Consider the following 25,347-nt stretch of genomic DNA (forward strand, 5'->3'; position numbering starts at 1 on the left):
CTAACCTCTTCGATTTTGCCCGCACGAGGGCTAATAATCGCAAGAATGGAAATTGATCCAACTAAACACATTTTTGGTACCGAAGGAGAGAGATGGATATGCTTCTTAGCATTTAACTTTATGGGTTAACACTTATATTTTTATATTCGCAGAGTTGCCTTCATTTTACGGCTCTTTCATGGCGAATTCCGGCAAATACGCGGTGAATGGTCACGCTGACGGACCTAGCTGAATTCAAACCTTATTATTCATGTACGACACAAATTCTCGTCGGGGTTGTCTTCAGTTCACAAGCAGTATTTTTGGGAAACTTTCAAGATTTTTGGATTAGATCATCCAACGCTAGTTGCATGCTTCTGTTGTTGTAGATGATTACAGCCTGCGGTCTAGACCATGCCATGACGAATAAAACCTAAAATCGCGTAATAAAGGAACACCCTCCCACAGTCGTAAGGTATGGGGTTACAGCAGCATTACATGTCTACAGGAGATATGTCAACATTCGAGGTGGTAAGAACCATGCGGCTTGCGTAATATTTAGAAAACATGGCTTTTGACGCGACAAGTCTTAGTCAGGCTGAGACGCAGATCTGAAAATCGATGGCTTAGTCAAACTTATGCATAAAGTGCCTTGGCGGCAAGCTTTGTCCCGCAGGGTATTATAAAACACCTAGAAACCCGACTTCTCACTAGTATATTCTTCCCTCTATCTTGGCTAAGTGTCTAATCTTTTCAACACCTTTCTTCATAATGTCTCTTGAAAAGAGGAATAAAGAAGTTGTGGCGAAGTACTTTGATGAATACTGGGCAAAAGGAAATGTCTCAGTGGTCGATGAGCTATGCTCTGATGACTTCCTGATGTGTTACCCCAATCATGGACCCCGTCATGGGAAATCAGGAGCCAAAAAAATGCTCTCTGAGTTTCGGGAGGTTAGATTGATACCTGATACGTTAAAATGCTTTGTGATTGACAGGTTGATCTACTAGGCTTTCCCGGACCTAACATTTCGTGCCTACCAAACGCCGATGATTGCAGAAGGAGATTACGTCGCTGCCCAGTGGATCGGTGGTGGTACTCACACCGGCGTCGCATTTGACGATCTGGTAGTTGGCAAGCTAGCAACTCCCAACACAGGCAAAAAGATACATTTTTCTGGAATCTCCATTTTTACTCTGAAGAATGGCAAGATTACTCGTGAAATTGCTGAAGAAGGAGGATTGTCTGTTTTACAACAGCTGGGGCTTGTGCCGCAGCCAAATCCGGGCAAGGAGATCAAATATGATGTGGATGGAAATCAAATTTATGCTTAAATGTCGACGGCGTGCTGTCAATCGACTTGATTCTATCTGTGAAGACCAAAAGGGAAAGTCAGGATCAAGAAATTCGGTTTACACTGTTTCCCTCTCTTTGTATTTAGTTTGCCTGCTTTCCGTTCTCTTTTTATTCTTCTCTTCTCAGTTTGAAGATTCTTGGAGAATGCCACTTCTTCATCTTCGTCGAATCCAACCCTCACACTATTGCGTTAATTTTGCTTTTGCACAAACCACGACGATAATGAGGAATTGGCAGCTTTAATTAACGCCGTAGAATATGCAGAAATGAACAAGAAGGATAGACACCGAGGACAACCACCGTATATACTAGGTGGTCTTAAGCAAGTAAATTGAGTTGAAATTTCTCTATCCATCCCGCTCCACATTATTCTTTTTCCAGTAGTAAGACCCAAATTTCTTAAGATTCTGTGTGGTGTCCTTTAAATATGTCTGTGACCCATCCGCGTCTCACTAGAAGATTTGAATTACTCTCATCGTGGCTTGACGCACTAGGATTGTCGTAATCATTACGGTCATTGATAGTTGAAAAATACAGGAGCCGCTTCCCTCCCATTGAAAGCGTCCTTCTCAAGAAATGTATATGGGGTTTCTTTTCTTTTTCTTTTCTCGGTGCGCAAAACCGGCCGGCCGCTAAAAGCAACAAAAGATCTAAAAAGATCTCAAAATGGGCAGATTTTCTTGGAATGGATGAAATGGTCCCTGTTTCAGATTGAATAATCTCTATCGATGTCTGTGGTTTCGAGCGTTTGAGGCCATTGACCAGCCCGTTATTATATCGTTGTTCTTTATCTTCTGATCAGTGACTCTTTTTTTATACATCGTTAGAAGGAACATCCATCTGAAAATTGGACTTGTGGAATGAAAGATCTAAGTTCGACAATAACTTTTACCACGGAATAGACTATACGAACATGGAAGATCTCTTCCGAGACTAAATGAACGTACCTGAGCAGAGAGACATTTACCGTGATGTGTTTTAGTAAGAAAGTGAAGCATTTACCGTCTAATGATTTCAGGCTGACAGCAGCGATATTACCAATCCAGAGACACGTCGTTTATCATCGCTTGCCCGTCCACCGCGTTCTTCTCCAAAATATTGTCGACCAATTAGTGCATTTGTCGCATTGCGAAATATTATTTCAGTTGATAATTTAATGACGTAATGTCTTACCAAATCGTGTTTGTTAGTCAATTAGTGGCTTTATTTTGTCATGAACCTAATCAGGACAGTAAAGGAAGAAAGTAGTGATGATTATTTTTGAACAGACTGGGAAAATAATATGATAAAAACCCGGCTTCTTCAGGCCTATATTAGCTATTGACTAAGACATCAATAGCTGTATCGCTTTCGACCTTAACCTTGACAATGACCGAAACAATTGAATTCTATTCCCACAGTGAGTCACAAAAAAAGGAAAACAAATAGTGGAGACTAAATATCAAGCAGAGCAGGGCCCAAACCCTTGGAAAACAGTCCTGATTTTTGAGGAGCTCAATATCCCTTACAAGACAACCTATCTCGACTTTGGTAACGCCAAAGGCGGCGTTGAGCACGCTGAATTTCTTCACAAGAATCCTGCGGGACGTGTGCCTCTTATTGTCGACCCAGCAAGTGGTAAGTTATGCAAATTTGAGTAATTGGGAACATTTTGGTCTGTTCTTGTTCCTGACGTATCCGTGTCTAGGACTCGTTCTGACAGAGTCAAATGCGATTGGCCAATACCTGGCAGATCGCTATGACAAAAGTGGTCTCTTCGCCACTGAAGACGACTTGGATCGATACAGAGTCAATCAATGGCTAGGATTCCAATCAAGCTCGCAAGCACCGTTCGGTGCGCAGGTTTGTACTTTTTGCAGCTATTGAGATGTTGGTTGTTAATACTATACAGTCCATTCAGCTGCGCAATAAGGATAATATCGAAGGAGCCGCTCACTTTCACGGTCTCGTCAAACGAACCCTGCGAACCTTGGATCAAGAGCTGAAAGGCAAGAATTATCTTGTGGGAAACAAAATCACTTTGGCAGACCTGGCTTTTGTTCCCTGGGATCTGATACTGGACTTTGTTCTACAAGGAGATGATGAAGCCAGTACCTCCGACCAAAGAAAGATTTTGTTCCCAAATTGGTATAATTGGCATTCAAAACTGGTGGAGAGACCGGCGGTACAGAAAATGATGGCGATGCAGAAGGCGGTGAATACAGCAGACCAGTAGCAAACTCAAAAGCTATTTTACTTGAACAATGCCTGTCCTCTTAGAGCTCTTGCCCTGGTAGATATATTTGATTATTTATCTCTTAAACTAAGTAACTGCATTTTCCTACTGCCTTTTACTCATAGTTGGAGACTACTCTATTGGTAAACTTTGCGAAAGTTTTGCGGACTAAAACATGTTGCGGCCATAGACTTGGCTTTTGTGACGAAAACTGAGAAGATCATTTCATGTTTAGAGCATTTGTTAATCAAGATACATAATTTGAGAACATTGGGCGTAAACCATTCCCCTTGCTCAGCACTTGGCGCACGGATCGGTAGTGGTCCGGGAAGGTTCCTTTGAGTAGGGTCTGGGATACTGATCCGTACAAAGAATGAAATACTTTGATAAACATGAAGCTTTGTCTTAATATTTCGTTCAAATACTCTGCGTTGAAATTCTCATTGAAACGTATCATCGCTCATTAATTACTTGTTCGACTGTACACTGAGCTAATCACGGCTCCCCAAACCTACATGGATATCTTAGTACTCAATATTTGTTTCTCACAAGTCGCGCTAAATGATCAGAACATCATGCTGTCGTTCCAAAGTTGCATTTCGGGTCTGCCAAAATTAGTCGAGAAGCAAATTCTCAAGGAGTAGGACGTACAAATTGCATCCACGGGACATTGCTAGGATCATTTCGTGGTTGATTCCGACGTGCATCCCACACAATATTTAACAAGGCAACAGGCGTCGCATTGCCAAAACCTGCTCGAGATTTGATATCATCGAGTCGTATTAGCACATAGTGACGCGCATGGGCTTCTAATGTATCCACACCAGCCAAGAACAATGGCATGACTAGCAACTCGATCAAGCCGCAGTCACTTGGTATTTCCGAGGCTGCATTCAGGATAGCAGTGACTGATCTCTGGATAGCGGGTGTCTCAGAGGGCTCAGTAACGTCCAAAAGCCTGGAGGTATGCAAAATGCAAGCGTGACGGAAAGCCTCGGCCACTGCGACCCAGCGCGGGTCATCATTTGGATATAAACTGTGCTCCAATTCCCAGGTTTCAAATCGGGCTCGGGAAGCTAGGAGAAGCTGTTCATATTGCGATTTTTGGATCTCCCCAGCAGCCAGTGCTTTTGCATAGTCCAATACGTTACCAAGGATCAAGAACAGATCCCGAGGACAACCGTTGACCCGTTCAAACTTAGCGTCGCTCAATGTAAAGATAGCCTCTCGAATCTCTGATGAAAAACAAAGACGTTCCGGGTCGGCAAGGGACCGAATAATATCCAACCTTTCACCATTTGAATCAAAGAGGGCCAACGGTGACAAGAATGGACTACTCACCAGGCCAGATTTCCCAAGAAAAAGTTTGTCCGCTTATCACTGCGGGATAAACGGTCCGATAACCGTAGAGTATGGCAAATTGACAAGGCACCGGTAATATGCACACCGTGTGCCGAAATGCCCGTTTCGAAAATCTGTAAAGGCGACCTTCAGCGATGAGTCGACGTAGCTTGAATCACATACTAACATCAAGAAGTAAAAGTATTTGGATTGTAGCAAAAATGCCATCTCGCTCATCAGCACCTAGCCCCTCGGAAATGCCATTTTTAATCGTAAGACCCAAGCAGTGAATCGCTCTTAGACGGTAGTCCACTGCAACGGTGCCACTAAACTGACTGTTATATGTTGAGATCCCAAGATGGCTTGCAGAGAGTGCTAAAACTGCATACAGCAAGCCAATTTGCTTGTGAGCCAAGGGTAGGACATAGGTTCGATACGGATTTTCCGCCTCGTTTTCTGGAAGTGCAATCTGATGTGGACAGATTACGTCGACATCTGTTCAGAATTATTGTATTAGGCACTCATCCATATTACCCCAGACAAAATGACATACAGTGAGATAAAAGCAATTCTGTCTGCTTTAGCTTCAAAATATCATCTAAATTCCCAGGAGCATCGTGTTGAGCGAAATTCGAATCATGTTTTGCTAAACCAGATGATGATTGTGGAGTTTGAACTGGTACTAAGTTCGGTTCGGGGTTGGTGATCCTAACAAGCCGTCGCTCGTAGCTTGGCTTCGAATCGACAAAGTTTTGCGGTCGGGTATCTTGCGACGGACTGGGAGACTTTCCCACAGGAATGACCTGGTCCTTCAGTTTCCCCCGGCTTGCCAAGCCACAAAATCTGAAACGATCAGGATATCCTTCGCAGCGAAGTCCCTTCGAGATGCATCGGTGACAAACAGGGCGGGTACGGTCGCAACGACGACCTTTTTCTCGGCATGTGAGACATGCTGGGTCGGACATATTTTATTACTGAAGTGGATAGTTTCCCAAAGCTTGTTTCATCACCATAATCCAATTCTTTCAAGAACTTTGTGATTACTTCGTGGACATTGTGAATCATGCCAAGATCTCGCTCTACTGAAGAAGGGAAAGAACGGAGGAATCGGGTGCGAATTTCAGCACGTGACATTGTGAATCTTATTGGAGCATTGGTTCGTACTGACTCACGTGGTTTTGATTGCGATCATGCTTAGTCAGGAAGCAATCGACGGGAGAGACACGAGGGAAAGCGTCCAACGACGCATCTGGCCCGCTCTCGGGAGTGCTTTCCAGTTCGACTATGCTATTGGTTTTACGGGTTAGGGCAAAAGAGACTCGAAGGTAGAATTTGAGTGCAACTCAATATATGCCTAAGACCGATCGCTGGGGCCTACAGCTGAAAGTACCCAGGAATTCTCTTAGAGTACCTTGCTCATGTGGACCGACCCACTCCTCGTAGTACTTTATGCAACGATGTCTGAAGCATATATATGTTATTCCGTGTTTGCCTTGCTTTGCTTTGGCTCGAAGAAGCGCAAAGACATTTTCAACGCTTGTATTGTTTCCATAACCAAGTCTTTTCCTTTTTCATTTTTTATATATTCTTTTTCTTTGGAATCTTCAGGGCTCTATTATACAGATAAATAAAACCCACATCCGGGGACAGCAATAGCACCCAATATAGTTGTCATGTGCTGGTTGGAGCAAAACCAAACGGCCGTATGGCTGTACAAGTTATCAACTGCTAACAGGACAGTGTACTTAACCTGACTAGACGGCATCTTCCTTCAAGTCATTATTTTCTCCAACGTCCAATGCCACACAAAAACGCGCCACCATGTTGAATCCTGCGATAGTAGCCGTAAGCTCCACCATTTGTTGGTTATTGAAGAATGTTCTTGCTGCCTTGAAGACTTCTTCGGGAACTTTCGCGGCTTTCGTCATTGCGTCTGCATAATACACAACACTGAGTTGGCGATCACTCAGTCCCTTTGAACCCGTTGCTTGGCTATCCCGGAGTGTCTGCAGTCCGTCCTGACTGACACCTGCAGCGGCAGCAATGGGTGAATGGATCTCCCATTCGTACCAGCAACCTGTCAAAGATGCAACCCGGCAAAAAGCAATCTCTCTAACATCGTCTGGGAGAGAATTTCTCGTTCGGAGGGCAATCATGAACGCATTGAAACCATCTGTAATGGACGGTGCGTGAAGAAGAGTTCGATCCAGAGGGATTAAGCTGCCACCGCGTCGTTTCAAAACCCGGGTAAGGATTTGTTGATCCGCTTCGTCGACAAATTTTGGTTCCTTGGAAGTGTATTCAAGACGCATTTTTTTTCTCGTGAGGTAGTTGTAGCATAAAACTGGCTTTGACTGGAAAAGCTCAATCTGTTAATATGAAGAGGAATCAGACTTGCTCGACTTGACCCGGAAAGCACGCAATTTATAAACGGAATCAAGAGTCAATGTTCAGGCTAGAGCGCAGCCTAACGTGTACGAATCCTTTCTTTCGGCCGATAAATCAACACTCTTAGTAAAGTTTTTACTTGTCACTAAGAGGAAAAATCTTAACATCAAGCCAGTTCGTTTTTCCGCAAAACTTCCGTACCTTTGGCTCTCAATTTGAGTTTGTGAAACGGAGTTTTCATCATAAAGCTGAAAGGTCTCGGGCGAGAAGTTAATAAACTGGATGATCAGCGAAATCATGTAATTTTCGCGATATCTGTGCAGGCAGCGGCGATCTGAATGGGCAATTTGATCGCAATTTGCAATAATAATTATAGCCCGAAAAGGTAAATTCGAAATGTCTCACGTAATTGTGCCGCAGGGGACCCACATCTGAAATCAGCTAATCTGAAAATAATACATGGCGTGAGTTGGTAAGTTTTAAGTATTTGTGACCGCGTGTGACGCAAAACGCTTCCCATGTGTGTAAAATAAAGCTAAATTCCACAATACATAAAGGGCAATCCGATGCAGCAAAGCCCGCATGTCCAGTGGTTAATTCATTTTCGAATATTTCAGGCCTGGGCGTTTCTCCCCTTTCCTTGAATTGCAAACTAGGATCAGTCAGACTACCGGATATCCTGAGCCGTAAGTACCCAACGCACAGTCTCCCAGCCTAATATTTTGAGGCCCATTGAAAAGCAAATCGCTCAAACCCAGAGAATTCTCTCTAAAAGCTTGATTACTGATTCGTTATTTCCATTATCAATCAGTCGTGCGTCCAGGTCTACCAACCCAACATGGCGGAAGAACGAGCGAGAAAACTGCGCGACTTACATCGACCGGGAAAACCTGTCATTTTCGCCAATGTTTTCGATGCCCCGACAGCTGAAATTGTGGCCGAAAACCCTGCGAGTGAAGCTCTTGCTACCGCAAGCTTTGCCATCGCAGCGGTTATGGGCGTTGATGATGATGCACTTGATCTTGAAACGAATATTGCAGCGTTGCGACGTATCATTCCAGTTGCATTGAAACATGGGAAGCCCATCACAGTGGATATGCAAGACGGATATGGTGATCAACTTGAATCAGCTGTTACTAGGATCATCGAACTCGGGGCCTCGGGATGCAACATCGAAGACCGTGACAACTTCAGTGGCCAGTTGCTTCCCAAAGAGATAGCTGCAGACCGCATCAGACGTGCCTGTCGCGCTGCGAAGAATGCTAGAGTCCCAAGCTTTGTCGTTAATGCTCGCACGGATGCTGTTTTAGTGAATAACGATGTGGAAGATGCGGTAGATCGCGGAAAAGCGTACCTGGAAGCCGGTGCAACTACAATTTTCGTCTGGGGAGGGTTAAAACGGGGCCTGACAAAAGCTGAGGTTATATATTTCTGTCATGGATTCGGTGGCCGGTTAAATGTCATTGCCAGACTCAATCCTGATGGTTTAACGCTTCCTGAACTGGCCGAAATTGGGGTGGCTAGGGTGAGTGTTGGACCAGCTCTTTGGCGCCAGGCAATGTCTGCCTACCGCGAGAAGGCAGAAACGTATCTGCTGCAGGGAGCCGATATAAGGAGGTAATAGGTGCGAGCTTTAAATCAATCTATCTATACCCCAAGGGAAGGTGTTCGAATAGATATCTGCCGCCTCAGTAGCCACAGAAATAGCGGTCAAACATGCAATAGCAGCCACAGGTTGACCGAAACAAAAGATAATTCGCTTCTATACTGTATTTTTTCTGATGAATATCCTCAACTACATCTAGGCCTGCCACAACACATGGAGTGGCCAATTCTACGGTCACGAGTCTCCATTCCGAATAGTCAGCGAGCAAATCCTTCAGGAACTTTCACCGATTGATCAATTTCGTAGAAGCATTTACTGCACGACCACGAGTAGGTTTCCTTTCTGATCCTTAAATTAGTGAGCTACGCCAATCCCATTTTAGTTCATTTTGATATGTTTTCAATAAGACTGAAAAGTTGTATGCTTTGCTGTAATCGTTAGACCATTTGAAAACATTATTCAAAAGTGAAGCAATACTTCAATCCGATGTAAAGTGACTTTTGTCAAATTAAAATCGCCGGCATAAACTCAGACTTTATTCAGACAAGACAGTATATCCTGCATCATTTTTAACCATTCTCCAAGGGCCATCAAACACACTTTTTCTGCTTAAAAGCATCCCTTTTTGATCAAACTTGACACCTTCACTCTCTAAAAGCTCACGCTTTGCCTGGACCCTGGACCCTGGCTGGGAACTGGCCTTCGACTCGAGTTGGGGCCTTTTCCTCGACGGTTGGGATATAAACGGTTCTTTTTTTGGGTGGGGGAAAGGTGGTTTCTTTAAAGCGTCACCTTTGTATCCATCAATGTAGCCACTGGTTGCAATACACCTGTGGCATGGAATTCGAGGGGCATTCGGATTGGTGCGTAATGCATTGCCAACAGCGCGTGGAGATGTGTGCAGAGCGCGGGCCAGTGATCCGTATGTCGCAACTCGTCCAGGAGGAATTTGTTCGATAAGATGAAATACTCTCTTCTGAAAAGGGGTAAGAGCCAACTCGTCGTCTGCTCTTATCGTGTCCATTGTTGGCAGATCTGAACAAGTCAATCGATAGTAGAGAGACTCTCGGTCAAAACGCTAAAGTATCCTCCGCTTATGTGTTAATGAAGTTCCACGAAGTGGTTGCTCAAGGATCGAAGCAACTCTTGAGTCCACCATAAAATGGTGGTCAGCAATATTCTGGCTTTTAGAGTTTGAAATATATTTGCCGGGACCGCTAAGTTACGTAGGAGACTCAGGCGCATTGGGTTGGATGAGTCACATTCTATGACAAAGATTACGTCATACTACGATCCATTCTCTGTTAAAAATTAGATCCCCATTGCTAATCTATTTGGGAGCCATATACCATAAGAGGTTAGCGCCTATAGTCAACCTTCGTACGAAGTAATATTTGCACTTATTAATTACCCTCTGTATTGTATTTACTGAAACACTGGCAGAATTTTTCATTTGTCTAGAAGGCCTACTCTACTACTGCTCTCAGCCATCTCCTTTTTACAGCTTGTTTTGCAGCCTCCATTTCAGTGCCACTTCTTACCATTCGCATCGTCTGTTTGTGGTGATATCGTTAATTCATAAAGCCTGCATTCGCCTCCCCCCTCAAAATAATGCTCGACAGGGGCACAGCTGGACTTCGTGTCTCTTTGCTCACCACCTACATTCGCATAGAACATCCTGGAATGTAAATAATGCGGCGCTAACTCATCAACACCATTGAAGAGTTCAACAAAAAGATAAACAAATAACAACAGCATCTTGAAGGAATTAATGTTTTAAGTCAATACTAAATAATCATTACCGGCCTGAGGCTTGAATGCGAAAACTAAAGGTTTAGTCATGAATCTCGAACATTCGTTAAGAAAGATGATGTGCGAGAACGACCAGTGTTATTCTCATATACACATATACACACGGCGGCTCCCGATGAAGAAATACTACTCCACATTGAGGCAGTAGCACTGGCAGCGTGGACTGCACTATAGGTAACCTATATCAGCCAGTGGAACGACAGAGAGACCCGACACATCGTAGCCAAACTCCATTGCGAACAAACAGCTTTCGCAGGATTCGCGCCCCAGAAAGGGACAGAATCTGGATATAAAATCGGTAGCAGACAGCTCTTCGTGTCCGCCGTTTGTTACATTTTTGTATTTGCCCAACAGTCGATTAAATATTCTCATGGGAGTCTTTCTACCACCGCAAAGTTCTTTAGGCCAGGTTTGGTGTTTGTAAGGGTTAGTACGCCAGATCCTTTGTCACGAGCGAACATACATCTTCAAACGAAACGCGTCTTTCTCCGGACCCCAACACTTGCTTACTATAAGAGCCAGTCGCTTGTTGTGTGTTTTGTCTGAAGGTTGGAGAAATACATTTCACATCCAAGTTCAAAAGTATACCGTCTTCGGAGTCGTTGTAATGCCAGACTGAGCAAGAACTTGGTAATAATTGCACCTGGACCTCGGAGTAATTGCGGGACAATTAATGCACAATCCATGTTCCAATAAGTTTCGCTTCTGCTCGATGATGATTTTCAGATGCTATTTGGCACATATAGATTTATGTTTATTGCTTGAATCGAACTAACGGAGAGTCACCAATTCTTCGGCACTAGTGGGATGGATGGCGACACAGCTGTCAAAATCTTTCTTGGTAGCCCCCATTTTGACGGCTACACCGAATCCTTGGAGCATTTCAGCAACCCCAAGTCCTAGTATATGCATGCCAACAACCTTCTCCCCAGGGCCGGCACATATAAGCTTCATTTCGGTCGGGTTTTTAATCTTGTCACCTTGTGTCATAACATCGTAGAACAGGGCCGTGAATTTCGTATGGTAAATTCTGATGTGCTCGTTCCCGTAACGTTGGCGAGCCTGAGGCTCCGTCAATCCGATCGACCCAACTTCAGGGTGTGCAAAGACGACTGTTGGGATGTTTTCATAAGACAACTTCGCAGATGCAAATTCGGGAGGGCCAAAAATGCGGTTACTTAGTTGGCGGCCTGCCGCGATGGCAACTGTAAGATCGATAAGTGAGAGTGCTTTATTCTTACCAATTGTCATACCTGGGGTCAATTCAGCTTGTCCTGTCACGTCTCCTAGAGCATATACCCCTGCGGCTGATGTGTTCTGATACTGATCCACCTGAATATGGCCGGATTTGTTTAGCTTCACGCCGGCTTTCTCAAGTTGCAGGTCTTCGATCTCTGGGTTGCGGCCAACAGCCCACAGTAGCTCATTCACAATCATCTCAGAGCCATCGTGGCCAATCAGCTTTAATAGCTTATTTTGGCCTTTTCCATCCTGGAGTAATTGAACTTCTTTGAACCCTTGATGTTCTCGATGGATGACAACACCGGCAGTCTCATAGCGGCTTGTCATTGTAGTCTGTATCATAGGATCAAACTTTCTCAAAAAGGTATTGCCGCGAATGAACATGTGTGTCTCGACATTAACAGCTGCCATGACCCCCGCTAACTCAACAGCAATGTAGCCCGCTCCTACTACTGCAATCCTTGGGGGAGCTCCTGCAGTTCAAAGAATCCATCACTAGTGATACCATACTGAGCGCCAGGTATCTCCGGAATATTCGGTCTACCTCCTGTGGCAATAAGGATATGTGGTGCCGTATATCGTACTTTGTGATCGCTGTTTTCGAGAGTGACCTCGACTGTCTGCGAAGTAACAAAAGTGGCCCTACCTTGCACAAGGTCGATATTTTCTTTCGTCCAATTCTTCTCGTAGATACCATTAAGTCGCTTGATAACTGCATCCCGACTTCTTTTGAAGTGGTTATAGTCAATAGAAACATTTTCGGGAATTCCATATCCATAATGTCTCCCAGCATCCATCATTTCGTTGATAAGCGCAAAATTCCATGTCATTTTTTTAGGAACGCATCTGAGGTCTCGATCAGAATTTTGTCTTCAATACAAACAATAGTAAGATACAGGGGATCAGTGTAGACGATATGCTCACCCCACATTCACACAGGTGCCTCCGGAGCGCCCGCTCTCTATGATTAGAGTCTTTGCGCCGAGCAATCCCGCAGCGCGTCGAGCGCTTCCGCTGCCGCCGCTACCCCCACCAAGCACGATGTAATCGTACTTCTTTGTATCCATGAAAGATATTCCAAGGTGATCCATAGGGTACTGTTGAGTCAAATCTATCTGGGCCAAGACGATAACGAAAGGAAACCTCCGTTTTATCGATCCGTTGTATCAAAAGGCGACGTGAAAATCTTTCAGATACGAAATGCACCTGACAAGTGCGAAACAATTTTCGAGATTATCGATTTGAAGAAGTTGAAGAGGTTAGAGGTGCCACGGTATAACTCTGAAGTAGGAGTCGGAAGAAGACGAATATTTCAAACTGACTGTTGGAGGGTCGAGGGAGTTAGATATCTTTGTATCCATGCGTACGGAATTCTTATCAGTCAATAACTTGATATATTACGGCATATCTGGCTTCATTTGTAACCTTTCTGCCCAACTCTATTTACAACGGAAGATCGCCTTTTCTAGACTTAAATTTTGTTTCGTATTACGTAAATCGTTAGTACTCATTAGCTCATGCATACCCTCGTTATTAGCTAATTCAAAACTGCTCGGTTACTCGGGAAACTCGCGTCTGTCATGTGTAGAAGTAACATTGTCGTTACTGAAATTGTCGCTGCGCCCGTAAAGTTCTTAAAGAGCAAGCTAATTCCACCAAAGACTTATTGTTTTTTTTCTGCTCTTCTTGGTGTTTAATAACCAATCAACTCTTTTTTGCTCTCTATACCAAGGTGACATTATGGCAAAGTCCGCTCCTGCGAAGGTAAATACAAACCCACAATATCTTCAGTCACATTGACTAACAGTGTAGTTTACCCTTTATACTTCCACTGCTTCCCAGTGGGCGTATGTTCCGCACCTGGCACTCGATCAGAAGGGGTATAATTCTGACGAATACATAACCCGACAAATTGACCTTGGTACGTGGATCCCCTTTTCAGGGTGGGGATTAATTTGAGAGGAGAGTTAATGTAGTTGCTGTAGTGGATGGGGAAAATTTTGCTCCTGAATACGTCAAAATTAATCCGAACGGGACAATCCCGTCTTTAACATCAACATCTCTGCAAAAACCATTGATTGAAAGCACGGAAATTCTGAGCTACTTGGACTCGCTTCGTCCAGAAGGACCTTCTTTATTCCCTAAAGATGCCAAACAACGGTCTAAAACCGAGCAGTTGATTGCACATGTGCATCAGTCAAAACTTTCCACAAACCTCATCCTCCTTCAGGCACGCGATCCGCAGGAATTAAACGCGAAGAGAAACAGTCCTTGGAAAGATTTCATTGCCAATAGGCAAAAAAAACTTCTTAAATACAGTGTTTCTCACCCGGAGATACCGCTTTATATTTCTCGCACGCACGAAAATGGAAAACTGAACCAACTCTACAACGACAATGAGATTGGAACGGAACATGAACTTTTTTTTCACGATTCACATCAGGGCTATAGAGATTTCGCAACAGGTCTTAACGAACTTGATTCGATGCTCGTTCTCCCTTACGCGGCCGGTGACAACATCACCGCCGCCGATTTGCACATTGTGCCCTGGTTGGCTCATGCTTTGTGGGGTGCTGGTGGGAATGCGATATATGATTTTGAACCTCTAGAGAAGCTCATACAGAAAACTGTTCCAGATTTTGTGTTTGGAGAAAAGACGAAGACATGGTGGAAAAACATTTCCACGGTAGATGCGTTTAAAAAGAGCTACCCCTTCCTACACTAAGCTGTGTGGTGACCTTCGAGCATCCGTCACTTGATCAAAAATAAAGCCAATTTTCATTTCCGCCCCCTTGAATAATTTCATTATACTTGCACATATCCTGAAAAGCCATCGATGTACTATCACGTGAGTAGTCGCATGCGCCGTAAATGCATGTGACACATTGTGTCTTTTTAGTAGCATTATCAGCTAAACTTACGAACTTACAGTATGGGTTCCGAGTTACAAGTGTCTGTCATTTTTAGGTTATGCAGTATGACTGGTGATCTCATGATCAGAATTAATGACCGTCTTGTCCCAGTTTGCTTCCGATTCGAATGACAGTGCACCTTAGCAAGACTTGGTGAGCAATTCAAATCTATAAATACTCATTTTACGTCACCATCATGAACAGCCTGGCATCCGCTATCAGGACAACTCAATTGAGCTATTTTGCGACCTAAAAAAGAGCCTATCCGTCATTTTAGCGCGCCCTAAAGACGAGATAGAATGAAGTTCTTTTAGAGCATGAACTTACCGAGTATGATGTTTATAAATAGTTGAGTAAGGTAAGTGACCACCATGGCTTGTCAAAACCAAGACCAATAAAGCTAAAATGGAGATTGGCAGACATACTCAATATCTCACTCGAACTACGTCTTCTTTAGCAGCGGAGATAGCGCTGCAGAGAACGTCTCCCGGAGCTAACGCAAGACGAAGGCAGAGTAATTGGTGCTGATCCAGAGAATCTTCCTGATAGCCCAAATTCCTCCGAGCTTAGTTGGAAAAGCAGGAATCGTCATTTTACGTGGGCTTACTTTGCGTTGACAATGGCAACCGGGGGCTTCGCCAATATCTTCTATTCAGGTGAATAACCTCCCACCGATGTGTATCGTGCTTCTAATATAACTTATCAGTACCATATCGACTTCAAGGCCTAGAGGCAATAGGGATGGTGACCTTCATCCTTGATTTAACTGTATATATTTTCGTTTGGGGATTAATTTTAACCCGATTCTATTATTATCCTCACACATGCAAAGCCTCTTTTCTGCGCCCTACAGAGTCTCTTTTTGTTTCAGCATCGGCCGTCTCGCTTGAGACGATCATGATTAACATTTGTTAGTATGGTATTGATCATACTGGCCCATGGCTGGCTGAGACAATAAACATAGTATTTTGGATTCTTGCGGCCCTTGCGGTGCTATTTCAGCAAGCATATATGTTCGTCTGTATGTGTGAACAAACAGAGTTTTGAGTTAGCTACTAATATTTCCTTAGCTGGTCAACACAGACATTTACCATCGCCAAAATGACCCCGATATGGGTTTTCCCAGCATATCCCCATGTTGATAATAGGGCCTTTGGTCGGTGCTCACTATGACAAAATTGAGCCCTCATATTCCTTGCCAACAATATTAGTCGGGTTGACCATTCAAGGGGTTGGATTTCTGGTTTCGTTGATGGTATATTCCGCATTTATTTACCGGCTCATGTCACACAAACTGCCCAAAGAGAATATTCGTCCTGGTATGTTTGTCTCTGGTGGACCTAGTGGATTTACAGTCGCGGGTATGATCAATTTAGCCTCTGGGGTTGGAAGGTCTTTTCCAAAAGACTTTTTGAGCAATGGGCCGGTAACAGCCGCTGTTTTTACGGTTATAGTTGATTTTGCTGCACTGTGACTATGAGGGTACGCTCAAATTGACCTCATTTTATATATGACAAAGCTAAAAAATTTAGGTTATCTATATTCTTTTTCCTAATTGCAAGTTTTTCCCATTGGTCTGTTATAGGGTCCGGGAGACTAGGTCGCACTGCCTGCAAGGAAGTAGCTGAAACGAGTCCGCGTAGCAATTATCCAACAACAACTTCATATAGTGGCGGTTCGAGGTCGCGTTCAGCTCGAGTTGGCAATACGTAATAGCTAGAGCGGAATCTTTAAGGTATAGTATCCAGTAAAACGAGATGCGACGACGATCAGCATCGAGGACGGCTGCCGTTCGGCTAGAAGCCATTATGCTCTTTTATTGAAATCGGTACAATCCGGTGCTCTTTCGTTTGTATTGGCGGCGTCGACGTGTCATCCTGTTTCCGAGAGAAGTTGTGAAAGTAACGCTCTATTCTATGTGGTGGGACGAGATTAGCTCACCGACTCATTACCAGCGAATGGGGGTCCAACTGTACAGTAGTTTGCCATACCTACAATCGGAGATATGTCGTTCGGATAAGGCAGTGGTGCAGTGGCCCGAACACATGGCTGGCAGACATGAACGCGACGATATTTGAAAATGTCTGGCAAGGGAAATATAATGCAGTAAGAAATAAATACACACATATGCGTCCTCTGGGAGATTTTGCGATGAAAAAAGATACGACTTGGTTGATGTGTCAGCCATTACATGTGGTAATGGAACAGCTAAAGCAGAATATATGTATGGTTTACAATTAATTTCCGCAGTTAGTTTCAAAATACTTCCCACCAAAGTAAAGGTATATCTAAACCCGAAGTTCGACTTGCATAAGATTATATTAATTGCTGCCGACAATACAAATTACTACTTCAAACGGTAACTGGGGTTCCAAGAAGACTCAATCAACTCGGACGGCGTGGTGATCTTGATATCTGAGAATTTCGCATCTAGTGGATCGTCCGTCTTCACAAGATACCCTCCTGTGCCAGAGATGTAGTGAAATCGAGCGAGAATCGATTGCGTAGACATCCCAGTGCCCTCCAGCCCGGTCTCTTGAAACTCTGGAAATGAGATCTTCCCATTTCGTAGATCCTCGATGCTATCGTACGCCACTGAGAAGTGTTCGCCGCGTGCTTGCTCTGCAAGATTAAGGATATCCTCGAATGTCGCTGTATTCCCGATAATACAGCTGACGGGAGACCACGAGTCCAGGTCCATGAGTCTAGCTACAAATCGAGCCATGTCTTGTGTAGTGATGAAGCTTACTTTTGCAGATCCGTCCCCTGGGATGGCTGCCCATTTATCCTTCACATTCACCGCATTAACCCATGGGTGCAGATAGCTTTTCCAGTAAGGGATACCATAGTAATCTAGGAAAAGACCGTTGACGACCCGGGTGTGCTCCAGGGTTGTCCGCTCGACTGCTCGGTCAGCATCGAGAGCCCATTTGGCTGGGGCGATCAATGGAACATGTCTGTGTTTCTAATGAGTGACTGAACGATAAGTGATTGAGACAGTTGCTAGATGAGACTAACTCTTCCGTGTATGCTAAGTCAAACCCGCTGACGACGAACCGACGGGTAGCTGCCGATTTTTCTGCCGCCTGAATGAGTTGCAGTTGCGAAGCACTAGTCGTCTCGGATGACATGCCAAACGCACATATAACTGTGTGGATATTCGCTTCTTCGAGGATTTTGGCCATGGAATTTATATCTTCGTAGTCAATCCGCAGGAAACGTAGTCGGTTCCGGGACTCATGATTCTAGAGTGATTCTTAGTCTAACAATGTAGTGGCATATTGGAAATTCTTACTCACCCTGCGTGAGAGAATAACGACTTCCTGGTTCTTTCGGGCAATAAGAGCCTCGACAATCGTTCGGCCCACGCCACCTGTGCCGCCTGCTACTGCGATGATTGCCATTTTTGATTATTTCAGGTGTAACCACCGATGAAGTATGAAACTGTAAATGTCTTGCTTCGCAGATATGCTCGGAAAGTCAAACCGAAATGCGGTAATTGAACAAACTGTGATGTTCCTGTGATTAAATGTCGGTCGAGTTGATGACACGTGATAAATTACCAATTATTGGGGCCCTAGCATCAAGCTGATTCGGCTTCCTGGATGTAACGTTGAGTGGTAACCCGGGAAACCTCAAAGATATCTCAATACATCCCCGCTTTAGCACACATCTGTTCGATATATGTCTGATGCAACTGGATTCCTCTAGTACTAGTTAGTACGTAGATCTGTTGAATCAACATATTTAATAAGAAAGCCGTAGCGGTTAGTTATATTTTCCTTTGTCGCCGAGGCTTTTGCAGCCTGAAATTTTCTCCAAGCCGTTCCAATTTTTAACTTTGCTAATTTTTGTGGTAGAAAGCATCTGGCACATATACTTGTTTAGAAGCCTGGTGGGTCTGCTGGTCTAACTTCCGTTTACAGTCGATATTTCAGCTAGGATCGACATTTCAGTTTTGCTGACTGATCCTAGACCCCACACTGTATTATCTTGGTTTGCAGCGGGTGGGCTAAGACCGAGTGATATCGTGTCAACGTGACAATGCGATCAAAACAGACGTCGCACTAACTTACTGAGCGGACACGCTAGCGTTTCTTTCTTGTTAGAAATTTATGGCAAGTCGAGAAATTAGCATTCTTCCGAACCCACGGCCGTTGGTTTAATGCGACATTGTCGTCAAATTAGGTCGGATAAATTAAAATTTCCCGTAGACCTGGTTATCACAGAGAACAACAATATCGAGGAATAAAGTCCTACTCTAATTGTCCTATGTATTTTCAACTATGGCCTGTCGACTTACTGCTTCGCTCAAATTGTGATTGACGAAAATTATGATAGCTCCCATTGATTTGAAGAAACACACGTTTTCGTTCTTTAGGTCATTTACCATTCTAAGTGCCGCATATTTGACATCAAAGAGTGCACAGAAATTCAGAAATTTTCGCACCTATAGTACAACATTTAGACCTGGTAAATTCTCTCGAAACCAATCTCACGATTATCCACATGCTCCAATTACAATCAAATAAATTTTAGCAGATAGATGATTTCTTATTGTCTGCCTCAATTTCATTTTCCGTTTCGCAACGATCACAAATGGAATACCCAGAGCAGATTCAATTCATACTATTCATCGATCTTTAGAGCGACAGCTCAATTTTACTAAAGACTGACTAGGTAAACTCATAAGAAGAGCGAAATTGAAAGAGAAAAAAATCATCACGGACCATCTCCGCAGCAGATGGTCGTATCTGGTCTCCTAGGCTGATTCTTAAAACCCCCTTCATCTCGATCTTCGCCCTTTTGAGGCCACAAGATATGGCGTAGGGCAATAGCCCGAATCATCATTCCGCAAACAAAGAGATACATCAAGACCAAGGGAAACACCATCACACACCCCACAATGTTGATTGCTTTGCAGGAAAAAGCTTTCCCGACTGCAAATGTCGCAGTGACCAGCGCAGTGTTGGGAAAAACAAAACTGAACCAATTCATCGAAAACGATAATCGCCCTGGTCCAACCACAGACCAGTGGGCGGATGTTGCAGCGAGGAAAAAAAAATTGCAAGCCTAGATCTAGTTAGTATTGTGATATTCAGCACTATGACATCGCACCTTACCCCCATAGCCACAAAGAAATGAGGTCAACACCAACAAGGAAAACAAATGCCACCATTGGCCCGTTCCCGAGGAACTCCTTCGGAAACACTCGTGAGGCTTCCCTTGCGAGGTTAATCATGCCCGTGACCGTGAATCCACTTGGGCCCACCGAAACGAACATCCCCGGCCTTATATTCACCCTGGGAAGTTTTTGTGACATAAGTCTGTAAATAAATGCAGAATATACCATTAGAGACACCAAGAACCCAACGCCTTGGACAGTTAGTCCGACTAAAATTGTTGGAAAAGATTGTTGTGGTTCCAGCTTGCTACACAGTGAACCCGCCAGCGGTCCAATAATCAATAGTGGATACGCTGGGAAAATCCATACTGGCGTCATTTCTGAAATTGTGAACGTCTGCGTGGACCAGCTACTCCAAGGTCAGTTTCTCTTTGTAACCGGCGTGATTCAGGTGTAGACACACAGAAGTACGTATATGCCTGTCGAAAAAAGAATTGCAAGGACAGTGAGAATCCAAAACAATATACTGACTGCTTCAGTAAGCCAATAACCAGCATGACCAATTCCGTATTGTGAAATATTTATCACAATTGTTTGCAGAGAGACAATCGAAGCTGGAACGAACAAAGACTCTGTGGGATGGAGAAACGAGGCCTTAAGTGTATACGGATAAAGACAGAATCTCGCAATAAGCAAAATCCAGATAAGAATATATAATACCACATCCAGCAAGAACGTCACGACTCCAATCGTCTCAAGACCGGAAAATCGATAGGGAACTGTTATGAAAATGAACTTAGAGCAGCGCATGCTATATGGTAATTGTTTTTTTACCAGAGTAAAAGACGTTGGCTAAACCACCGGTTGCCATGGTGAGAGTGAAGTAGGCCCAAGTAATATGCCGTATACGCATTTTCCAGCTAAGTTTTGGCATATTTTGGTAGGCGGAATGTGCTGCATGTGCACTGTTCGCGCTATCTCGAGGGGGGGAGAATGCGTTGTGATGTTCTCTGAAACTCTACACCACTAGCCATAGGAAATGATAATCTAAAACTCTTTTAGTATTGCGGTTGAAGATCTTAGAATTAGACGCTCCAATCATGCGCGGGATTTGTTGAATGATTGTGGTTTGTTTGAATATATTGAAGGATATGTACAGTTAGGAAGGCATACCTGGTGGTGACGACTTTTGCCTCAATTTGCTAATAACAAATATAGCCAAAAGTTGTTATGATCGAACTGGATCAAATTGATTGCCCCTAAGTAGAGAAGAGCAAGCAATTCTCATAGCAAAATTCGAAAAGAGAGACATTCTTTGGGTGGGATTTGATCATTTATGTAATGTATTACGGGATAGTCAACGTAATCCACATACGAGCCGTCCACACAAGCGACCCGTCCATTTTCACCTCAATTTTATTAAATCATCTTCAACGCGTCATTTTTCTACCACCACCATACAAAATGCCTCTTTCTCAAGAAAGTCGAATTCAAATGGCTATTATGGCTTATTAAATGAAGAAATCTCGATCCATATCAAGGGCTGCTGCAGTATTCGCGGTGCCTAAATCCACACTTGTTGATCGACTCAAAGGAATCAATCCACGGTCGGAAACTCGCGCCAATAGCCATAAATTAGCAGCTCCTGAAGAGGAAGTCCTTACCAAGCAACTGCTAGATACAGATAAACGAGGCTTTTCAGTTCGACCTGAGTTCTACGTGGAATGGCACAAATATTACTTCGTGAGCGAACAAAGGATTCTACTGCGACCATTGGGATTAAGTAGGCATCCAACTTTATCAAACGCTGCCCAACGCTACGTAGACGATACAACCGACGTATATCATATCAACGTGCAAAACAGGAAGATCCAAAGGTTATAAAGCCTTAGTTTGAGACTGTACGCGAAGCTATTCTTGAACATGGCATCTATGAAGATGATATCTGGAATTTTGATGATACTGGCTTCGCAATAGGGCTCTGTTCGACCTCTAAGGTTATAACTGCGGTCGAGCGTAGTGGAAAACCTCGCAGGGTTATTCAGGGGAACCGCGAATGGGTCACAATCATTGAATGTGTGAGCTCAAAGGGGATATGTATACCCCCATGGATCATCTCAAAGGCAGGATCTCAACATGCTACTTGGTATCAAGAGCCTGCTCTTTTCAATAAGAGCTATGCTATCGCAAGAAGTCAGAATGGCTGGACAACAGATAAAATTGACCTCTGCTAGCTAAAAGAGATATTTGAACCACATTCTAAAAACTATTCAACTAGTGCAAAGCGATTGCTTATTCTTGACGGTCATAGTAGTCATCTAACTACAGAGTTTGATACAATCTGTATAGAGAATGCTATTATCGGCCTTTGCATGCCTCCTCATACCTCTCATCTTTTACAACCACTCGATGTTGGTGTATTTTATTCGCTAAAGCGCGCATATGGAAAACTAGTAGAAGAGATGATGGTTGCCGGCAACAACCATATCGACAAGGAGGATTTCTTGCCTCTCTATCCACCTGCTCGCGAAAAGGTGCTTACTGGGGAGAATATACGCAGTGGTTTTGCAGGTGCAGGACTTAACCCGCTAGATCAAGATCGGGTTCTTGAAAAGGTAACTTTTCAACTTCGGACACCAACACCACCTCTTGTTGAAGTTGAACACTCAGTCTCCTCTGCTTTCAAACACCTCAGAATCCTCGCCAACTCGATCACAAGGTACGCAGTCTACAGAGAGGCCTTCGAAAACGAATTCTTTCTAGTAGTCCAGTATCTCATATTCAACATCTTGAAAAAGCTGCACAGATGGCAATGAATATGAATCTTATTCTTCGACAAGAAATCAGGGTTCTACAAGGTGCGAATAAGCGGAAAATGCAAAAGCGGGCAAGGAAGCGTGGTAATATTGGTGATGATCTTGTTTTATTTGTACAGGAAGGTCAGGATCGAGTGCAACAGCTTGATACGCAGCTTAATGAGCCGGCCCCTGAGACGACGCCAAGGCCTCGCCAGCGAGCTCCACGACGCTGTAGTGGCTGCGGGACTACTGGTCATACTATAAGAAATTGTCCTAGTAAATAGCTATTGTCTTATCTTTTTATATGGTCTAATTTGATACATTTGTGGTTGAAAAGCTTGAAATTTGACGGTAGGCGCGACGAAATTCGTCAACTCGGTGGTTGATTACGTTGTTAAGATCTCTTACGTAATCTAGTCCGGATCTGGATAAACACCACTCTGTACGTAACTAATTATTCATGATGAGTCAGCGTAAAAAAGCTGTATTGGGTAAAAGAGATGGAGTTCCCATCATACGGGATTGCGTGACTCCGAAGGCTAATAGAGTTACGTTAATTGCTTACATCATAATCGAAAAGATCATCCCAAACCTAAACAGGAGGCTTTGTCCCATTTCTGATCAGCAATGTCCCTGTGCGATCTTTAGCAAATACTTGACTCATTGACACCATTTATGACTTGTCGTAATACGCAATCGGGCGAGAAGCAAACGTTCGTGTAGAAATAGGTCAATTGCCCCATGTTTTGCGGGAATTGATTACTTGCATATATCTACTGTCTTCAGTATACTTCAATATGGCCAACAGCGAAGAAGTGTCAATTCTAGCCATCATCAGCCCCAAACCGGACAGAATCGATCAAGTATGTTCGACGTTAGAATCGGGTCTTTTCGTCGAATTGAGAACCATGAACAATGCACTAACTTCGAATTAGGTACTCGAATTGATTAAAGACCCCCTTGTCGCGGGAGTAAAAGCAATTGAGCCAGGTTGTATCTCTTTTCATGCAAATCGGGCGACAGAGGAGCATACCGACGAAGAGGAAATATTTATGATTGAGAGGTATGCTTGAATAATCTACCAAGCTAAAATAAACTAATTCGAATGTTAGATTTGTAAATTCCGATGCGATTGCATTTCATCAAAAAAATCCCGCGTTCTTGGCTTTTGCCAGGGCTTTGGAGGAGAAAGAATTACTACAGAAGCCACTATACATCAAGATCGTGAAACCTGTAGCAGGATTTGTCAGAAACTAGCACAAAAGGATTAATTCGAAACCTCCAGTTTTAATTACATTAAATATGAATCAAATCGAAAAAATTTCACTCAATTTGTGAGCCAACTCAAGGCATGGCTCATGCAAGCATGCTCAATAATATGAAAACTTGTCATTTTTAAGTTCACTACTGACTAGCTACAGACTGGTGGCGCATTGAATAATAAAGAGAAAATAAATCACCAGGGAGCCTTAGCAACGGCCTGTGCGAATCCAATGATCTTGTATATTTTTTAACGTACCTGACTACGAGATAAGAAAAATAAAAACAGTTTGTGAAAGGCTAGAATAATAAAATTCTCAAATTAACGAGCCAGAAAAGGCTTGAGGGTAGTTTAGAGTCTAAACACCAACATAAGCATTATAGTTTCTGTGAGACTTATGCTCAACTTTTTCCTCCAGCACCTGACCCGAGATTTTGCAGAGAGGGAAATTTATCCGAGCCTTCAAGCAGATTGACTAGCCAAGTCTTGTCAGAGAAGTTGGTGTCTGTAGCATTGATCGGATCCGAACTTTGGGCCAAGTGCTCGATGTAGTAGTAGTAGTAGTAGTAGTAGTATTCATTTGCCCGATTTAGCTTGCTTATGTATAGCCGCTATGCGGGAGTGCAGTCGGGCCTGCCCGACAGCGAGAGTGGTGCGCAGCACCCCGGCGCCCCAATATTACTGAGAGCCCAATGGGCTCTCAGTAATTGGTCATGACGCCAATCATGAATTTGAAAACGTAGAAAAAACAGAGGAAAGTAAAAAATGCAAAGAGCGACTAGAGAAGTCACATGACAAAGGAAAATAGTAAAGAAAGTCGGATCTCCGCCCCTTTGTTGTGGTCGTGTCCTGTCCCGCATCACCGAGATCGTGGCCTTCACCAGCAACATGCCAAACTCCGTCGAGATCCATTGCGACAGCCGCGCTAGTCGCCTCCCCGGTGGCCCTCTCTCTGGCATCCCCGAATCACCGAGGTCTTGAATCACCAAGTTCGCCAGAGTGTCAGCCGCGTGGCTATCCTGAATCACCAAGACCTCGAATCACCGAGCTCGCCCGTGGAGGCGACCCTCTCTCTGGCTTCCCCGAATCACCGAGGTCTTGAATCACCAAGCTCGCCAGTCGCGTCAGTCGCGTGGCTGTCCTGATCTACCAAGTCCTCGAATCACCGAGCTCGCCTCTCTTTAGATCCCCCTTTCCCCCGCTGTCGGTCGAGGGCCTTCCTAATGATCCTAGTTTGTCTCTCAAGGGGACACGGGGGACCTGGCCCCGTGAGCCTGTGACATCCACATTTCAACTGCCACCACCACACTGTCC

The 25,347-nt window shown here is 44.0% G+C and overlaps 12 protein-coding genes across 12 annotated transcripts; 6 read left to right on the forward strand and 6 right to left on the reverse strand.

Annotated features, from left to right (window-relative positions):
- Nucleotides 1-2,701: 2,701 nt before the first annotated feature.
- On the forward strand, nt 2,702-3,548 carry N7510_011843 (glutathione S-transferase family protein; the record flags this gene model as incomplete). Its single annotated transcript, XM_056983767.1, has 4 exons — nt 2,702-2,732; nt 2,783-2,950; nt 3,021-3,175; nt 3,225-3,548. The coding sequence occupies 4 exons, from the start codon at nt 2,702-2,704 to the stop codon at nt 3,546-3,548; spliced, it is 678 nt and encodes a 225-aa protein (XP_056827928.1).
- Nucleotides 3,549-4,181: 633 nt separating this feature from the next.
- N7510_011844 (Zn(II)2Cys6 transcription factor) lies at nt 4,182-5,854 on the reverse strand (the record flags this gene model as incomplete). Its single annotated transcript, XM_056983768.1, has 2 exons — nt 4,182-4,921; nt 5,443-5,854. The coding sequence occupies 2 exons, from the start codon at nt 5,852-5,854 to the stop codon at nt 4,182-4,184; spliced, it is 1,152 nt and encodes a 383-aa protein (XP_056827929.1).
- Nucleotides 5,855-6,643: 789 nt separating this feature from the next.
- Nucleotides 6,644-7,201, reverse strand: N7510_011845 (carboxymuconolactone decarboxylase family protein; the record flags this gene model as incomplete). Its single annotated transcript, XM_056983769.1, has 1 exon — nt 6,644-7,201. One exon carries the CDS (start codon nt 7,199-7,201, stop codon nt 6,644-6,646), a length of 558 nt encoding a protein of 185 aa, XP_056827930.1.
- Nucleotides 7,202-8,115: 914 nt separating this feature from the next.
- Nucleotides 8,116-8,898, forward strand: N7510_011846 (isocitrate lyase/PEP mutase family protein; the record flags this gene model as incomplete). The annotated part of the gene is made up of 1 exon (XM_056983770.1): nt 8,116-8,898. One exon carries the CDS (start codon nt 8,116-8,118, stop codon nt 8,896-8,898), a length of 783 nt encoding a protein of 260 aa, XP_056827931.1.
- A 2,568-nt stretch (nt 8,899-11,466) lies between these two features.
- On the reverse strand, nt 11,467-13,028 carry N7510_011847 (uncharacterized protein; the record flags this gene model as incomplete). Its single annotated transcript, XM_056983771.1, has 3 exons — nt 11,467-12,356; nt 12,443-12,783; nt 12,862-13,028. 3 exons carry the CDS (start codon nt 13,026-13,028, stop codon nt 11,467-11,469), a joined length of 1,398 nt encoding a protein of 465 aa, XP_056827932.1.
- A 649-nt stretch (nt 13,029-13,677) lies between these two features.
- N7510_011848 (glutathione S-transferase family protein) lies at nt 13,678-14,662 on the forward strand (the record flags this gene model as incomplete). Its single annotated transcript, XM_056983772.1, has 3 exons — nt 13,678-13,701; nt 13,750-13,858; nt 13,923-14,662. 3 exons carry the CDS (start codon nt 13,678-13,680, stop codon nt 14,660-14,662), a joined length of 873 nt encoding a protein of 290 aa, XP_056827933.1.
- A 680-nt stretch (nt 14,663-15,342) lies between these two features.
- N7510_011849 (uncharacterized protein) lies at nt 15,343-15,764 on the forward strand (the record flags this gene model as incomplete). Its single annotated transcript, XM_056983773.1, has 2 exons — nt 15,343-15,505; nt 15,556-15,764. Coding segments are annotated over 2 exons (372 nt in total), but the record flags the coding sequence as incomplete, so codon positions are not given.
- Nucleotides 15,765-17,196: 1,432 nt separating this feature from the next.
- On the reverse strand, nt 17,197-18,253 carry N7510_011850 (uncharacterized protein; the record flags this gene model as incomplete). The annotated part of the gene is made up of 3 exons (XM_056983774.1): nt 17,197-17,806; nt 17,868-18,094; nt 18,149-18,253. The coding sequence occupies 3 exons, from the start codon at nt 18,251-18,253 to the stop codon at nt 17,197-17,199; spliced, it is 942 nt and encodes a 313-aa protein (XP_056827935.1).
- Nucleotides 18,254-19,571: 1,318 nt separating this feature from the next.
- N7510_011851 (voltage-dependent anion channel-domain-containing protein) lies at nt 19,572-20,352 on the reverse strand (the record flags this gene model as incomplete). The annotated part of the gene is made up of 2 exons (XM_056983775.1): nt 19,572-19,922; nt 20,008-20,352. The coding sequence occupies 2 exons, from the start codon at nt 20,350-20,352 to the stop codon at nt 19,572-19,574; spliced, it is 696 nt and encodes a 231-aa protein (XP_056827936.1).
- Nucleotides 20,353-20,421: 69 nt separating this feature from the next.
- N7510_011852 (C4-dicarboxylate/malic acid transporter) lies at nt 20,422-20,908 on the reverse strand (the record flags this gene model as incomplete). Its single annotated transcript, XM_056983776.1, has 2 exons — nt 20,422-20,753; nt 20,809-20,908. 2 exons carry the CDS (start codon nt 20,906-20,908, stop codon nt 20,422-20,424), a joined length of 432 nt encoding a protein of 143 aa, XP_056827937.1.
- A 2,661-nt stretch (nt 20,909-23,569) lies between these two features.
- On the forward strand, nt 23,570-24,029 carry N7510_011853 (putative quinol monooxygenase; the record flags this gene model as incomplete). Its single annotated transcript, XM_056983777.1, has 3 exons — nt 23,570-23,635; nt 23,708-23,835; nt 23,885-24,029. The coding sequence occupies 3 exons, from the start codon at nt 23,570-23,572 to the stop codon at nt 24,027-24,029; spliced, it is 339 nt and encodes a 112-aa protein (XP_056827938.1).
- A 617-nt stretch (nt 24,030-24,646) lies between these two features.
- Nucleotides 24,647-25,178, forward strand: N7510_011854 (uncharacterized protein; the record flags this gene model as incomplete). Its single annotated transcript, XM_056983778.1, has 2 exons — nt 24,647-24,685; nt 24,963-25,178. 2 exons carry the CDS (start codon nt 24,647-24,649, stop codon nt 25,176-25,178), a joined length of 255 nt encoding a protein of 84 aa, XP_056827939.1.
- Nucleotides 25,179-25,347: the final 169 nt, after the last annotated feature.

The sequence above is a fragment of the Penicillium lagena genome (genome assembly GCF_028827675.1).
Source record: "Penicillium lagena strain IBT 129212 chromosome Unknown utg000009l_segment0_segment0, whole genome shotgun sequence".
Taxonomy (NCBI): Eukaryota; Fungi; Ascomycota; class Eurotiomycetes; order Eurotiales; family Aspergillaceae; genus Penicillium; species Penicillium lagena.